The 15,313-nt window shown below is 52.4% G+C and overlaps 5 protein-coding genes across 5 annotated transcripts; 2 read left to right on the top strand and 3 right to left on the bottom strand.

Moving 5' to 3' along the window:
* Window positions 1-510: 510 nt before the first annotated feature.
* On the top strand, window positions 511-2,468 carry NEUTE1DRAFT_118802 (uncharacterized protein; the record flags this gene model as incomplete). Its single annotated transcript, XM_009857830.1, has 4 exons — window positions 511-1,000; window positions 1,078-1,190; window positions 1,271-1,764; window positions 1,846-2,468. The coding sequence occupies 4 exons, from the start codon at window positions 837-839 to the stop codon at window positions 1,981-1,983; spliced, it is 909 nt and encodes a 302-aa protein (XP_009856132.1).
* A 161-nt stretch (window positions 2,469-2,629) lies between these two features.
* On the bottom strand, window positions 2,630-4,877 carry NEUTE1DRAFT_133133 (uncharacterized protein; the record flags this gene model as incomplete). Its single annotated transcript, XM_009857829.1, has 2 exons — window positions 2,630-4,699; window positions 4,811-4,877. The coding sequence occupies 2 exons, from the start codon at window positions 4,875-4,877 to the stop codon at window positions 2,973-2,975; spliced, it is 1,794 nt and encodes a 597-aa protein (XP_009856131.1).
* Window positions 4,878-6,107: 1,230 nt separating this feature from the next.
* Window positions 6,108-8,946, top strand: NEUTE1DRAFT_90834 (eukaryotic ribosome biogenesis protein 1; the record flags this gene model as incomplete). The annotated part of the gene is made up of 5 exons (XM_009857828.1): window positions 6,108-6,502; window positions 6,573-6,812; window positions 6,886-6,998; window positions 7,059-8,271; window positions 8,339-8,946. The coding sequence occupies 5 exons, from the start codon at window positions 6,108-6,110 to the stop codon at window positions 8,715-8,717; spliced, it is 2,340 nt and encodes a 779-aa protein (XP_009856130.1).
* An 847-nt stretch (window positions 8,947-9,793) lies between these two features.
* NEUTE1DRAFT_133131 (uncharacterized protein) lies at window positions 9,794-11,288 on the bottom strand (the record flags this gene model as incomplete). Its single annotated transcript, XM_009857827.1, has 3 exons — window positions 9,794-10,954; window positions 11,032-11,229; window positions 11,280-11,288. The coding sequence occupies 3 exons, from the start codon at window positions 11,286-11,288 to the stop codon at window positions 9,794-9,796; spliced, it is 1,368 nt and encodes a 455-aa protein (XP_009856129.1).
* Window positions 11,289-11,777: 489 nt separating this feature from the next.
* Window positions 11,778-13,182, bottom strand: NEUTE1DRAFT_118801 (uncharacterized protein; the record flags this gene model as incomplete). The annotated part of the gene is made up of 1 exon (XM_009857826.1): window positions 11,778-13,182. One exon carries the CDS (start codon window positions 12,948-12,950, stop codon window positions 12,264-12,266), a length of 687 nt encoding a protein of 228 aa, XP_009856128.1.
* Window positions 13,183-15,313: the final 2,131 nt, after the last annotated feature.

The raw sequence follows: 15,313 nt of genomic DNA, 5'->3' as shown, positions 1-15,313 counted from the left end.
CGCCAAAAGGGGGAAATTCGGATCAGATCGCACTATCCAAACAGTCGAGATTCGAGAAAGCTAAACCCAGTCGCAGCGTGGGGTCTTTGGCGATCCATCGCTTCCGAGGCTCCATTCTTCCCGTGCCAAAAACAACGGTTGGTTCGTGCGCTCGCTCGCAACAAGCCAGTCCAGCTGGGTGACCTTGGATGCTTGGGCACTCCAGCAGGCAGGGCAACTCGAAACACCGGAAGGTTGACCCGTCGGCCAAGAGTAAGGGACCCACAGTTGCCCGCTGTGTGTATTTCCGTTTGAGGATACTTTATTTTCAGGAGTAGCTGCTACTGCAAGCTATGTACTTTGTAACATAAGCCCCATTCGCCTTGGCAGCTTCTCGATGAGGCACTTGCAGGAAATCACGGAAAGACATTTGGTTAAGGACACAGTTGTATGTTAATAACCTAGGTACCTGACTGACCTCACCACCGGGACACTTCCATCTTCAAATCCACCTTGCCTTCGTTGCATCTTCCACCTCTTCAGCTGTCAGTCGGACCTTGACCCTTCACCACCAGGTCTCAATCCGAAAGCTGCTGCGCCTGAATCGAAACGAGGGCCCATCTTCCACTCTCAACCTGAACTTGTACAAGCTCGGTCCCGCATTTATTATTACTCTCTGGAGTCACCCTGAGCTGGAACCCTCCGTCATCACTCCTACTTCTCGGCGCTCATCCCTCCACAAAACAACACCAACCTGGTTTCGCGATCCAGGAGCAACACCTGCGCTTGACCACGTCTCGATATCCGACGCCATACTCAGTTGATCAACCAGACCAGACGCGATCGAACCTCACGCAATGGCGCAAATGCGGGGACCCAGCAGCTATGGCATTGGTGCCTCGAGCCCTTTCGGAGGACCCGTCAACGAAGACTCGACGGAGTCCAGCCCTCTCGACGCAATTCGGAAGCAGACGAGCAAGATTGAGGACGTCCTGGATTCTTTTAGCGAGCCCATCAAGCCGTATGTCAGACCTGGTCGAGGGACGTCTTCTACTACACGTTGGGGTGTTGCTGCTGACCGAATGGTGGTGTACACAGATACCTCCCCGCCATTGGCCGCTTTTTGATTGTCGTAACCTTCATCGAGGATGCGCTCAGAATCATGACACAGTGGAACGACCAGCTGCTGTATCTTCACGACTACCGCCATAGTATGTGCCCTTCGAGGGTCCATTAGTCTGCACCTTGCGCACAGCTAGCCAAGCATTTACTGATCATGGATATCCTACAGTTCCCAATGGCGTCACCCACCTCTTCCTTCTCGTCAACGTTATTGCTATGGCCTCCTGCTCCACCCTCGTCATCATCCGCAAGTACTCTGAGTATGCCGTCGGCGGTCTCATCGGCGTTGTCATCACCCAGGCGCTCGGTTACGGACTCATCTTCGACCTCAACTTCTTCCTCCGCAATCTCTCTGTTATGGGCGGTCTACTTATGGTGCTCTCGGATTCATGGGTGCGCAAGACCAAGGCCTTTGCCGGTCTCCCCACGCTTGAGGAGAAGGACCGCAAGATGTACTTCCAGCTTGCTGGCCGTGTCCTCCTCATCTTCCTCTTCATCGGCTTCGTTTTCAGCGGAGAGTGGACCATCTGGCGTATCATTGTCTCACTCGTAGGCCTTGTTGCTTGCGTTATGGTTGTTGTCGGCTTCAAGACCAAGTTCAGCTCCACTCTTTTGGTTGTCATTCTGAGCATTTTCAACCTTCTGGTGAACAACTTCTGGACTGTAAGTGATTTCTCCTCCAACGGACACAGTTGTGTTTTGGTCTTAATAAATCGAACCGCTGCTAACTGTGTGCCATTCTAGCTTCACGAGCATCATCCTCACAAGGACTTTGCCAAGTATGACTTCTTCCAGATTCTCTCCATCGTTGGAGGTCTCTTGCTCCTCACCAACACTGGCCCGGGCCAGTTCAGCATTGACGAGAAGAAGAAGGTTTACTAAGGGGTCCGAAAGAGGAGGTGAAGGGGAGAAGGATCTGCGTAGGGGTACATGAGAATCCCTTGCTGATTCGAGCTCGGCAATCAGAGCCAAGCAAGGGTGTTGTCTACATGGGTTTGGAAGCGAAACGAGCAAATGGAGACATGATGGGTATGTCCCGCCACGCCGGTCAATGCTATGTGGAGGGTGATTCGAATCTCATTTGGGAGTTGAAAATACGTCACGGGTACCTAGGAGAAAGTCAGGAGTAGGTTATGTGATATGGTATAATTTTGATCAGTAGCGGCGTATAATCCTTTTGGCTGTCTCTATCTGTATGACGGTTCTCATAGTGTGGAAATTTTGGAAACAAGGCGTTTGTTGCAATGCTCGAAATAGTCCTGAGATGAAAAGAAATGTTCTTCGTAGCTGTTGAGGTTTTCCATCGAACCGATGGTGGACCAAAATTTCGCTTCAGATCTCACTCAAATCAGGACTACGTTTCTTCGATGCATTCATGTACGATACTTCCGAGGGTAGTACAATTCGTGTCACTCGAGTGGCCATACATATCGAACACGTCGGATTCGCTGCACTTCTGGAATGGCCTTCACGTATCACGCAATTCGTCTTAAAGTAGTCTTCCCAGAATTGCGAGTGTATCATACCAAAACCGTTCGAACCATCAGATTCACGTTAGTAAGTGAACCATCAGAAATTTTCATTGTTAGAAGCCAGACTCACCTCTCTTCCCAATCGCAACCAAACGTGACAACAAAATACAAAGGGTCATTCATACCATCGCTATGTCCATACACCCAAATAATACCTAGTAGTAAACCCGGAAACCTCAGAACTCCACGCTTGGAACGTAACAGAACTGTCATGCCATACCAAAGCCACAGAGAACAATGAAGCTTCCGCTTATGTGGGGGTTCAACTCCGTATCCTCCCTCCTAAGCCCTTATCACCGCCCAGAAGGTGAAAAAAAAATTGGAAAAAACAGAAAGAAATCAGGAAATCAACAACCTATCCATCGCACTCTTCGCAGATGCAATGATCCTCATACCCGGTGACCTCGTCTTCTTCCCGTCCGCCTTTCCTTCCATCTTTTCATCCGCCTCGCCCGCCGCCGCCAGCGTCGTGGTTATTCCCGTCGACGCAGTCGGCGATATCGACTTCTCACTAGCACTCCCGACATCCAGACCCCCGGAAATCAACGGAATCACCCCCTCCAACTCCCCACTCGCCACCAATGCCTCCAACCTCTCCTGTCGTCTCCTCGACCTCTCCTCCAACCTCGCAAAGATATCTTTGAGTCCAATATGCTCTACCTTCTCGCACGGCTCTTGTTGAAGGCCATTGCCATTACTCTTGTCCCGGCTGCCAATCATACAACCACCATCATCATCACCCAAGCTAATCACCGGCCTCTGACTCGCCGTCCCTGCCGCCCCGCCCTGTCCGTACACATCCAGCTTGAGCATGGCGCGGGCTATCAGGCGCCAGGTTGCGGGGGGCAGCGACTGGGCGAGAAGGGCGACCATGTCCTCGCATCGCTTCCAGGAAGTTGCAATGGGACCCCAGAGTCCGCCGTAGCCTTCTAAATCGAAGAAGATGTGGCGGCCTGAAGAGGTGGCGGAGAGAGTCTCCTTTTCGACGAGGTCGAGGAGAAGGGTATAGGACGAGGAGAGGGAGGGGAGGATGGCGGCGAGGAGGACCATGTTTTGGATGGCCGAGTCAGGGGGTTCGTTCTCGTCGGAGTTGTTGTTGCTTTTGTTGTCGGTCTTGGTGTCGGTGTCGGTGTCGGTGTTGGCGGCAGAGGAGGAACTGCCACCGAGAGGGTCGCCGCAGATGCTGCAGAGGATGGTCTCGTGTGCTATCTTGGTCACGGTACGGACGGTGTAGAGCGCTTGGGTGATGTTGTCAGTGGGCACGATGCGGAGAGACTCCATGGCCTCGCGGAGATTGCCTGAGCAAGCACATTGAGCGGCGGGCTGGCCACCGACGGCGCGGTCGTTGGTGTTGGTGCTGTCGCTGGGACTGGTGGTGGAGGAGCCGCCGGGAGTCAGATGGGGGACGGTTGATTCGGATACCTCTGATCGTGATGCCGGGCGGGAGCCGTGGTGATTGTGAGATGTGTTTGGGTATATTCCCTCTGGTTGTTCTCGCTTCGGGAAGGGCGAGGAGTATTGCTGTATTGAAGAGGAGCAAGCTGATGTGGACGCTTGTACGTCAATGCTGTCAAAGTTGACATCGAGGTATCCCCCAAGTACCGGCTGCCATTGTGCGTTGACGGCAGCCGTGGAATCCATCCAGGCTTGGTTGGCATGTCTTGTCTCCTCCTTGGGCATGGTCTCTATTTGCCCGGGTGCCGGTCCCGGTTGGGGGATGTCATAATCCAAGGACAAGGGGAAGCCATACGATCCGAACTGGAAATTTGGGTCGAATATGTCACTGAAATTTATGTCTGTGTTGGTGACGTCGAGAAAGCACATGTCCAGGTCCAGGTTGAGGGTCCCGTCAAAGGGCATGGAAACAGGATAGGTCAAGGCCGCCGTCTCGCTGGGGGGAACATCATCAGTCTTTGCCTCCTTTCGCGATGCCTCGGCCACGTCGACGTGAGGACGTTTCCTTGGCCGACCCATGGGTTTCTGGGCCGAGTAGTTACAGTGAACGCCTTCGCGCTTACACCGCGCACAGCCATCTGGTTCTTTTGAGCAAGCAAGTTTCCGTGCCCCTGTATTTGTTAATTTAGATACATCAGTGCGGTTGGGCAGTCATGATTGCTGGCTAGAGGGTAGAGGTAGATAGATATATGGATCGAAACGGGGAGCGGGACGAAACATACGGCACTCGTCACAGGCACGGCGTTTCACCGGCTCTTTCTCCTTAGTGACCTCGCTGTTTGAGATCATGGCTGTTTTTCGCAACCGGCCTTTCCTTTAATTTTCCTTTTTTTCACCCCTTCTTTTCCGCGGGCGTAGATGTGTGGTGGATAAAAAGGGTTGAGTGGTAAGGTAAACGTCCAAGGCTCTCCGCAAGCCCCGCTTAGAAGACACAGATATCGCCCCGGTGGTACTTCAAGACACTATCTAGACGCTAGTGTGGTGTACACAGTAGATGGGCAAAGAGCATGGATATGTACGTTGTAACAAGGGACCTAGGATGGTGGGATCGACTCATTTTCAAAGGAGGGCAAAGAAAGCAGAATTCAGACAAGATGCTCCAGGCCCGCAATGCTAACGGGCCAACGCAAGCAATCAAAGATCACTTAGTCGCGCCAGACCTGATGCCACTATTAATAAGCCGCAATTAACACAGATAATGCAGAGACTGACTGTCTGTTGCCGCATTGCCTCAAATGGCACTGGTAGTGTATCACTCATCTGCCGAACAACAACATCCAAGCCTTTGGAAGTATATGTGGCTCACTGGCCAAAGGCATGTCCTTTACTGTAGCCTGGTTTTATGGCAGTATTGTAGTGTAGTGTGAAGGTGTCGAGTCACCCTAGCCCATCAAGGTTCCCTATTAGGCGTCGTGCTACATATTGTCAACTGCCATGCTTAGAAAGCGCAAAAAGACGGCGATGGTGACAAAAAACGTAGGAGGCAATGGGGTAAAATTCGAATAAAAGTCTATAATTACAAGCGATCCATGGAGACTCAATCTGATCATGCCGGGTATTTGATTGATGCTGGTTTGCCAGTTTTGACTGCCAATACCCACAGAACGGGCAGGACGAGCTACAGAAGTGGAATCGTACGTGGTTGAAGCCAGGTGTAGGGGTGCAGAGGGATGCTGCATCGAGGTTGGAGTTCGGTATTCATCTACACGTGTGTAACAAACAAAGCTAAAAATTTGAAGTCGGTATCAGGGGACGGAGTGCATCCCTCCTGGCTTCATTTGTCTCCATTCAAGTCTCCTCTTTGACACGCTAAGCCGATAGGGTAATATGTTTGGTTCTTTAGCTGCCAGGAATGCCAAGGGCGGTGAGACCAACTCGTCCCCGCCATGAGCTGTAGAACCGGCAGAAAAAAAAGTCCCAGGCCAATTCGTATGCTAGGAATTTTCGACGCCTATCGCTGCGACGCTATCTGGGTGTTTTACCAGCAGAAGACACGCCAAAAATCAACACATATTCACAATGGGGCCAAAAGCCACCGAGAAGAAGCGAAAGGTCCAGGACGCCGAGCCTGAGTCCGACGACGAGATTGCACCCGATTTTGACGGCGCCCTGTCGCAGAGCGAAGACGAGTTCGATTCTGACTTCGACGACAACGAGCACGAACAGGACGGCGAGCAGGAAAGCGGAAGCGAGGCCAGCGACGACGAAGATGAGGAGGGCTCCCTACTAAGCGACGACATTTCCTCCGATGCTGAGGGCGACAAGGCAATGGGCAAACTTGTTCTCGAGGACGAAGAAGAGGAACTTGAGATTGAGATACCCGGAGTCGACCCCAAGCGGCCGGAGAAGGATGATGGAGACAAGAACTATCGGATCGAAAAGGATGCGAACGGCAACGAGCGCTACGTCTACGAGTATGTTTTTGCTCTGCAAATGGACTAGAAACCGTTCCATGCCAGCATAACTAACTCGAGAATGCAACAGTGAGATCGACCCCGTCTACGATTCGGACGATTCCGATGCCCAAGAAGCGCCAAACACCATCGGCAACATCCCCATGAGCTTCTACGACAGCTATCCCCATATCGGCTATGATATCAACGGCAAGAAGATTATGCGCCCGGCCACTGGCGACGCTCTTGATGCTCTCCTCGACAGCATCGAAGTGCCCAAGGGCTGGACTGGCCTTACGGATATTCACACCGGCAACCCTCTCAACCTCAAGTATGCACCCAATCCATCATCCTTTGTGTTGCTCGGTTTCTTCGGGTCACGCTTACTGACTGTCATAACGTAGTGATGATGAATTGGAGCTTGTTCGCCGTGTCCAGATGGGTATGATTCCCAACGAGCTGGAAGACCCCTACCCTGAAACCGTGGAATACTTTACTGGTATCGAGGAGAAGATGCGTAAGTCTAAATCTATCCACATTTATCACTGTTGGAATGGTGCAGCTAACGAGTCAATAGCCCTGAGCGCTGCCCCTGAGCCCAAGCGTCGCTTCCTCCCCTCCAAGAACGAGGCCAAGAAGATTATGAAGCTTGTTCGCGCCATTAGGGAAGGCAGGATCCTGCCCTACAAGCCCCCTGAGGAGCGCGAGAAGGAGGAGGAAGAGGAGGAGCAGTACTTCGATATCTGGCAGGATGAGGTGCCACAAGAAGTCAACCCCTTGCACATCCCGGCACCCAAGCTGCCTCCTCCTGGTTTCGACATGAGTTACAACCCGCCCGCAGAATACCTACCGACCAAGGAGGAGAGAGAGGAGTGGGAGAAGCTCGACCCCGAGGAGCGCGAGAAGGAGTATCTCCCTCAGAAATACGACTCTTTGAGGAAAGTTCCCGGTTATGGCGAGATCGTCAAGGAGAGATTCGAGAGGTGCATGGACCTTTACCTTGCTCCTCGTGTGCGGAAGAACAGGCTCAACATCGATCCCAACTCGCTCCTGCCCAAGCTTCCTTCGCCTTCTGAGCTCAAGCCTTTCCCTACCGTTGCCCAAACAGTTTTCCGCGGCCATGACGGCCGTGTAAGAAGCGTTGCCATCGACCCTACTGGTGTTGCTGTCGCTAGCGGTGGCGATGACGGTACGGTACGTGTGTGGGAGCTGTTGACGGGTCGCCAAGTCTGGTCTGTCAAGCTCAGCAGTGAGGAGGCTGTCAACACCGTTAGGTGGAGGCCCGCGAAGGACTCTTTCATTCTCTCCGCTGCTGTGGGTGAGGATGTCTACCTCATGGTTCCTACACACGCCAGCGTTACTCCTGCTTTGGACCAGGCTAGCAGAGATATCCTGTCGGCTGGCTTCGGTTATGCTACAAACGGCCAGCAACACGGCGCTGCTCCCGGCAAGGAGCCTCCTGCCAAGTGGGCCCGCCCCGGTGCTAAGCTCGAGGATGAGGGTGTTTTGATCAGGATCACAGTCAGGTCGACCGTGAAGGTCATCAACTGGCACAGGAAAGGAGACCATTTTGCGACAGTATCGCCTTCCGGACAGAGGAGCTCCGTCGCCATCCATACGCTCTCCAAGCACCTCACCCAGATTCCCTTCCGCAAGCTTTCTGGCTTGGCTCAGACAGCTTCTTTCCATCCCCTCCGTCCTCTCTTCTTCGTCGCCACTCAACGAACAATTCGCTGCTACGACTTGCAGAAGCTCGAGCTGGTCAAGGTTGTCCAGCCTGGCGCCAAGTGGTACGTATCCCCATTATCACCCGGATAATGTGACTGGAATTGATTTGCTAACTCTGTTGACTTGTAGGATTTCTTCGTTTGATATCCACCCCGGCGGTGATAACTTGATTGTTGGCAGTTACGACAAGCGTCTCTTGTGGCACGATCTGGATCTTTCCATTCGTCCGTACAAGACGATGAGGTTCCACAGCGAGGCGGTTCGTCAGGTCAAGTACCACAGGGGCGGTCTGCCGCTCTTCGCTGATGCCAGTGACGACGGCACTCTCCAAATCTTCCACGGCAAAGTCCCGAACGATCAGCTGGAGAACCCCACCATTGTCCCTGTCAAGGTGCTCAAGGGACACAAGGTCGTCAACAAGCTTGGTGTTTTGGACATGGACTGGCACCCGCGTGAGCCGTGGTGTGTGTCTGCCGGTGCTGACGGTACCATCCGTCTCTGGATGTAAAAGAACAGCGTTTAATGGGACGAGGCAAAAGATGAACAAAACACAAGGAAGGAAAACGGAAGCGAGAGGACAGGTTAATCAGTCTGCTTGTCTTGATTGGCGTGCTCGGATGTGCAATTATTATGATTAGAAAGATACACAGGCCAGTTGGAGTGTATACAAGTCGACTGCATGTATGTTCGGCGGAGTTCTCGGAATGCTAAGGAAATATACCACATTTTCGTCTTTACGCTACTTTGCCATTGGGCAGCAGGGGGGTGATCTAGGCCGATGAGGTCTCGCCATGGCTGTTAGGCGGGATTATTTGTCTGCCCTACGACCCCTGTCTATTCAATCTGGGTCTCATGTCCGAGATGATGCCTTTCTGAAACCGCAGAGAGTCGAGCAGGTGTGCTACACAAATGCCGGATCCTGCTTGCGTGGTTGTTCGTCGGAAAGGCCCGGGAAATGGATCAAACTCCACGCCCGAGCTGCCTTCATGTTTGCCTCTGCCGTTATTATGTAACCACACGTTCTTTCCCAACCGTTTTTTTTTTTGTTCTGATTTCATTAATCGTTTCCTTTTTATCCGCTTGAACTCGTGCCACGAAAACCTGCATATTCTCATTCATCGTGCATCAAAAGTGTCGCAGAGATAGGGGTTACGGTAGTGCCCGAGAGCCCAGATCTCCCCACAAATCAGTCAGCCCTATAAAGACAAAACTTTCCACTTGTTTTCTCTTCCTTACCCCTTTCTTACCCCTTTCGGTTTGAGCTTTTTTTGATCTCTGAACTCTGGTTTAGACCACTCCTCGAGGTGCTTTGGACCATCCAAAAGGCACACAACATCGGCAGCGTTCACACTTAACCTTGACGATCACACTCCAACAAAAAGAAAGGAAAATTGAAACTCCGGCAGGAAGAAGCCTGATAGACATCAAGGACACCCATTTCACACGAATGAACTCTATAGGCTGGCCTAGACCGGATACTCCAGTCCAAGCGACCGGTGCAATGATGACGAAAGCATGAACATATTCTGATCACCAATGAACCTCTCCAACTGCTACCTACCGACCCACCACTCGCCAACAACTCTACAAATACCTATTCACCCCATCAGCAAACCTCTCAAAAATCTCCAAATCCACCGCCTCTGCCATTACCCGATACCCCTCCGGATTCAAATGCAAATGATCTCCACTATCCCACCTCTCATCCAGCATCGTCTTATTCCCCCGATCCCTCACAGCCCTATCAAAGTCCACCACCGCATCAAACCTCCCACTCCTCCGAATCCACTCATTGACCCTTAGTCTCGTCTTCTCCCTCTCCGGCTCACCATACGCCTGTCCCGGCCCGCTCATAGGCGTAATGGTTGCCCCGAACGCCGCGATCCCGTGGGAGTGTAGGCGAGTGATCATCTGCTCGTAGGCAGAGATCAGTCGGTCGCCGACGGATTGTTGGGAGACCTGATCGAGGGGTGCGGTACCGATGTCGTTTACCCCCTCCAAGATGAGCGCGTAGCGAACCCCGGAACCAGGGCGGGCGAGGACGTCGCGCTCGATGCGGCCGAGGGCGTTGGGGCCGAGACCGTCGGCTAGGACGCGGTTCCCGCCGGCGGCTTGGTTGATGACGGAGATCAATGACAGCGAACGACGACCGGCTTTTTGAAGGCGAGCGAGAAGCTGGTCCGGCCAGCGGTTGTTGGCGTTGGTGGTGGATCCGCGGCCGTCGGTGATGGAGTCGCCCACAAGGTAGAGGGCGGAGGCACGCTCGGGCTGGTAGGCCTCGATGGAGGAGAGGAAGTACCAGTGGTCGGTGCTTGCTACTCCAGCGGTGGAGGACAAGTTGGCAGCAGAGACGAGGTTGCCCGGCGCAAGCCAGCTGGTCGTCCGGCTGCCGGGGTGTCCAGTGATGGACTGGCCGGCCTGGCCGGAGGCGAGGTAGAGCGTGACGGTCAGGACGGACTGGGCCTTGACTTGAAACTTGATGGGGTCCGAGACGACCACGGCGCCGTTGGGAACGAGGAAGTCTGGTTGGCCTCCTGAGAAGGTGACGGTCTTGATGGTACCGGGCTTGATGGCGCCGGAGCCGGCCCCTGCTCTAGATGCGGGCAGGGCGACGGTGACTGCGGTGATAGGCAGCTCAGAGCCGCCAAAGGCGTTGCTGAAGCTCAACCGGATGGTCGAGGCATCTTGAGTGATGTAGACTGTCTGGCGCAGGGTGGCGTTTTTGAAGACCGTGTCTCCGCCGTTCTGAGAGTTTATGTTAGTGTACGGGTTGTCGGCTTCCTCATTGGTAAGCCAAAATACTGAATTCGGACACTACTTACATATGGAGCTGGAGGAAGGTTTTCAGACTCAACAAGCTGCGGCATGGAGCCCCAGATATCGATCCATTGATTTGAGCTCTTCGCGGAAACCGACGAAGATGGGCACAAGAGCAACACTCCAGTAATCAGGATATTCTTCAGGCCGAAGCCTGTGAACGATGAACCGAACAGGGCGGCGAGGACGGATCTTGAACGGTGCTATTGTTCCAGAAATCACGAAGCCCAACTTCGTCAAGGGATTGGCCTACGCTTTCCATATTGACTGTCATCCACTCAGGGCGATGGATAGGTTATATACCGATATTAATCCATGCAGGAACATGCCGATGTGTAACTGTCTATGGTAGGTAACAGAGTCCATTCTGGGGATCTGGGATGGGATATCCAAAGGTAGCACGGTCAGAAATTAGGCTAAATGGTACATTCCCAGTTCAACCATCGCTAGGCGATGGCTAGTCTCGTTGACTGGAAAGAAAACACAGAAAGATTTCGGAGCATGGACTTGGTCTTCTCCAAACGCTCTAGTGGAACGTGGAGAACGGCATTTAGAATTCTCCGGCAATCTCTATCCCCGCATCGGCTGCTGTATTTCCTCTTCCCTTGTTCCTTCAACCTTGCTGTACTTGAACCCCGCACGAACATGTTCCAAGATAGCGAAGTCGCTTTGCATTTATATCACCGTCACGTTCGGTCAAGCGGTATCTATTTCTCCGTCGATCCGGTAATCGGGCTCGGTCCAGGATGGTTCACAAGAACATCGTGATCATATTACTATCGTGGACGTCCTAGACTCTATACAATGAAAGCAACCATTATCCCAAACTTACAATTATCTCCGTTCGTCAACCAACATACAGTCATTGGTTTTTCCATCTCTATTCTGCCATGAGGTGTAAGCCGTTGTCCAAGCTTGAGCCCAACGTCCCATCCTTTTGCTTGCGATAACAAAATGCCACTCGACTACGCTTTCCCGCGATGTTACCTGAACATGGAACGCAAACAAAGTCCAAGTAAAGGGGAAAACCATTGAATGAGAACAGACAGGTGGAGGTAACACAAGGCTGGGTAAATGGGAGGGTAGTGAAACAATCAGGGCAAGACTGTCCCATTCGGAAAGCAACAGGACAAAGGAAGGATTGACTGTCCAGGGAAAGTACAGACGAAGGACAGAACATTATCAACATCACATACATGACGCCGATGTGAGCCAGAGCACAAAAGCAATGTGCTTTTCAAGCAGGAAGAGGCATAGGGTCCTCAAACAGGTCGAGGGTCGAGACTCGAGGGAGATGTCTGCCATCTGGCTCCCCGCACCATCCGCCTGAACCCGCAATCAGGCTCGCCTGCTCCGGGGACGAGGGAACATACGCCCAGTCAGATCCGACGCTGCTCGAAATGCTTTGCTTGGACTTGGGAGGCTTTGTGGTCGGAGGATTTTCGGACACCACAGGTCTGGCAAGCCGACCAACGAAGCCGGCGCCCTCAATCCAGCTGGGTATGTTGCCAACGTAGGGCTGGGCCGTTACCTCACTGTATTGCCCTAGGACCGATGCAGTGAGAGAAGGGCCTTTGGGAAGGGACTGGCTAGTTGCCAGAGGTGGAGTTGTAGCTACGGTTTCCTGGCGATCCATGACCTCGTCGGCAAAGAAGGTCTGGTCCGAGCTTGCGGTCTCCGTTGAGCATCCGTGAGATCTAGCGCGATAGGGCATCTCACGAGCGCCAGTGACGAGGTCACATTGTGCAATATCGGACGCCAAGTCGCCGCTGTAACTGGAGGAGGGTATACTGGCAACTTGGGCTGATGATTCGTTGTCATCGTTGTATTCAAGTGATCTGTCCTTGGTGTGGTAGCTTGTATACAGTTTGATCGACGTCCAGCTATCGCTGGCAGCGGACTGGGAGCCCAATGAAGAGCGCATTGTGCTGGTGTTGCGTCGAGAAGGTGTTGACGAGGTGATGCTCAATGGGAGCAGTGGTTAGAACGGGGTGTTATTCCGTTCGGTAAACGGTGTTGTATGTGAGGGTGGTGTACAGTTGTATGGCCATGAAGGTGGTATGGAGCTGGATGATGGGGTAGTGATCCTGGATAGACGACGATGCGGGCAACAATGTGGGAGTGCTCAAGCGTTTGGAAGGTTCATAAGAACAGTGATCTGTCTTAGTTGGAAATTCGGGTCTACAACAGTCAGCAACGAAACTCTGCCGGGCAACTGCCATCCGTGGTAAATTGGGGGGGCTAATTGAACGAGAAAGTAGAGTGTCCAGGTTGCTAGAGTTTGAAGGGAACGGGGAAAGTTTAACCATGCCTTGTCAACAAGCGGGGCAGTCCGAGAGCATCAACGACAGGTAACAGGTACGGTTTCGAAGGTTGGGAGCGTAGATGTCGTCGGCAACGAAGTGAGCCTACCGCTGAAGTAAAGAAAAGATCAAGACGGAAAGAATATATGATGTCAAAAAGTAATGGCGGGGGATGAAGAGGAGGTATGGGGTCTTTATGGACTTTTGATAAGGGGAGTAGAGAGGCGCATCTATATAGGTACCTCGAGGCAGGGGAGGCAGTGGAGGCAGGGGTACCTTCTGTGTGACTAACCTTGTGTTTATTGCTACGTCCAGGTCCAGCACCCCCGACCCGAGCAGCTTGCGTAAACAGGAACAAGACTCGAGATGAGCGTTCGGCGCGCTCGCAAACGTAGTCAGCGGGAAGTGAAGAAGGGGAAGAGGGAAAAAAAGGAGAGAAGGGGGGTGATCGAGTAGGGAGATCGAGTAGGGAGATCAAGAAGGTCGGGGCAGTGCATCAAGCGTGTTATTTGCAATAGAAGGTGTTTGCCGGAAAGCGTGGTCGCCAGGGTCTTTGGAGCGAAACCATTTCCTGTGAGTTTCCCGGGGATGTCTGGGCGATGTCAACAGAAGAGTGCCCAAGTACCGATTTGTGAGGTATGGACGCACTCGCCGTATTTCTCAAGCTGTTATTGCTGCCATTACATGAGTACCACACCTACCGCCCTGTTGATTCAGCTGTTGAAGACAAACTGCGCTGCTATGGTGACTTAGCTCAGCTTGGCTTTGCCAATTTGCATTTCCGTGGCTTTGTCAAATGTTCAGTTGATGGTCCTTCACATGCTTCGACATGCGTTGGTCGATCGAATGTGACGCTTTGTAGATCGAAAGGACTTTGCATGGTCCAGTCATAGATAGCGAATCGACCTTCAACTAGAAACTGTCGAAGATTTGGGCGTCATTATGTGAAAGAATTGAGATTAGCTATTATATGCGTATGGGCCCTTGTGAATGAACGCGTTGAACATTCGAATTTCGATTTTGAGCGGGTTAAAGTGTAATTGTCAAGCATAACGTTGCCCGGGGCGGAAATGGCGTTGCGGGGAGAGGTACGTGATAGAAGTGTGTGTGGGACTGGGAGTTTAGGAGGGGGACGATCAAGAGAATGGCCTCCCAGTTAGCCCATTCATCATAATATCTTGTCTCCAATGGATTTGGTTCCAGTCTCCTAAACAGTCAAGCTAATGTAATCATCACGAAAAGAAAAAGAACCCATTGGCCGCGGCGAACATTCATTGAACTGAACCCAGATTTCGGATAGCTGAGATAAATATGAGTATAGCAGCCGTTCACAACCAACTAATCACCCTTCCTTGTCAGGTAGGCTACTACACTACGGTATTGCGATCTTGGACCTGATGAACCGGGGACGATCTTCGGGCACAGGTACAATGTCGCAACGACAATAGTTGCTTTTTGCAAACCCAACCCCCCTTCCCCCGCGGGCGCCCCAGACAGTCTCGACAGTTATGAAGCTTCAACTGAAAGCAGGCCGGAAGTGGTAAGCCAAGAACTTTTCACGCCATCCTGGATCTCCTGCAGAGACCTTAGCTCCCAGGACTTACCAGGGACCCTCGCGCAGCATGCCATCACTTGTGGTAATGGTGTTGTAGTATCCTGTCGGCTGTGTTGACAACAAAGCTTTTGTGATTTGACACAGTCCGTCATAACCTAACACCCTTGCCATCAAATTCCCCGAGGAGTAGGGGTACCAGCAGGCTTGAGGGAGGCGAACACTACAGAATGTTCAACCGGCAGGAGGAACCCAGAAGGTGTACCTAGCTGGTGTTTCACTCACTGGCACCATCAAGATGCAAATTCGCATGAGAATCAAAAGAATTTTAACATGAGGCTTCCATGATTCGCTCGCTCCTGATCCTGATGTTTATCAGGCTGAATTGGGGACAGCCGGTTGGCTCGATGTTGTCGGGATGTGTCGATATCT

The sequence above is a fragment of the Neurospora tetrasperma genome (assembly GCF_000213175.1).
Source record: "Neurospora tetrasperma FGSC 2508 unplaced genomic scaffold NEUTE1scaffold_81, whole genome shotgun sequence".
In the NCBI taxonomy this organism is placed as follows: domain Eukaryota; kingdom Fungi; phylum Ascomycota; class Sordariomycetes; order Sordariales; family Sordariaceae; genus Neurospora; species Neurospora tetrasperma.
Note: the sequence above shows the minus strand (reverse complement) of the source record. Positions and strands in the feature narration are given on the sequence as shown.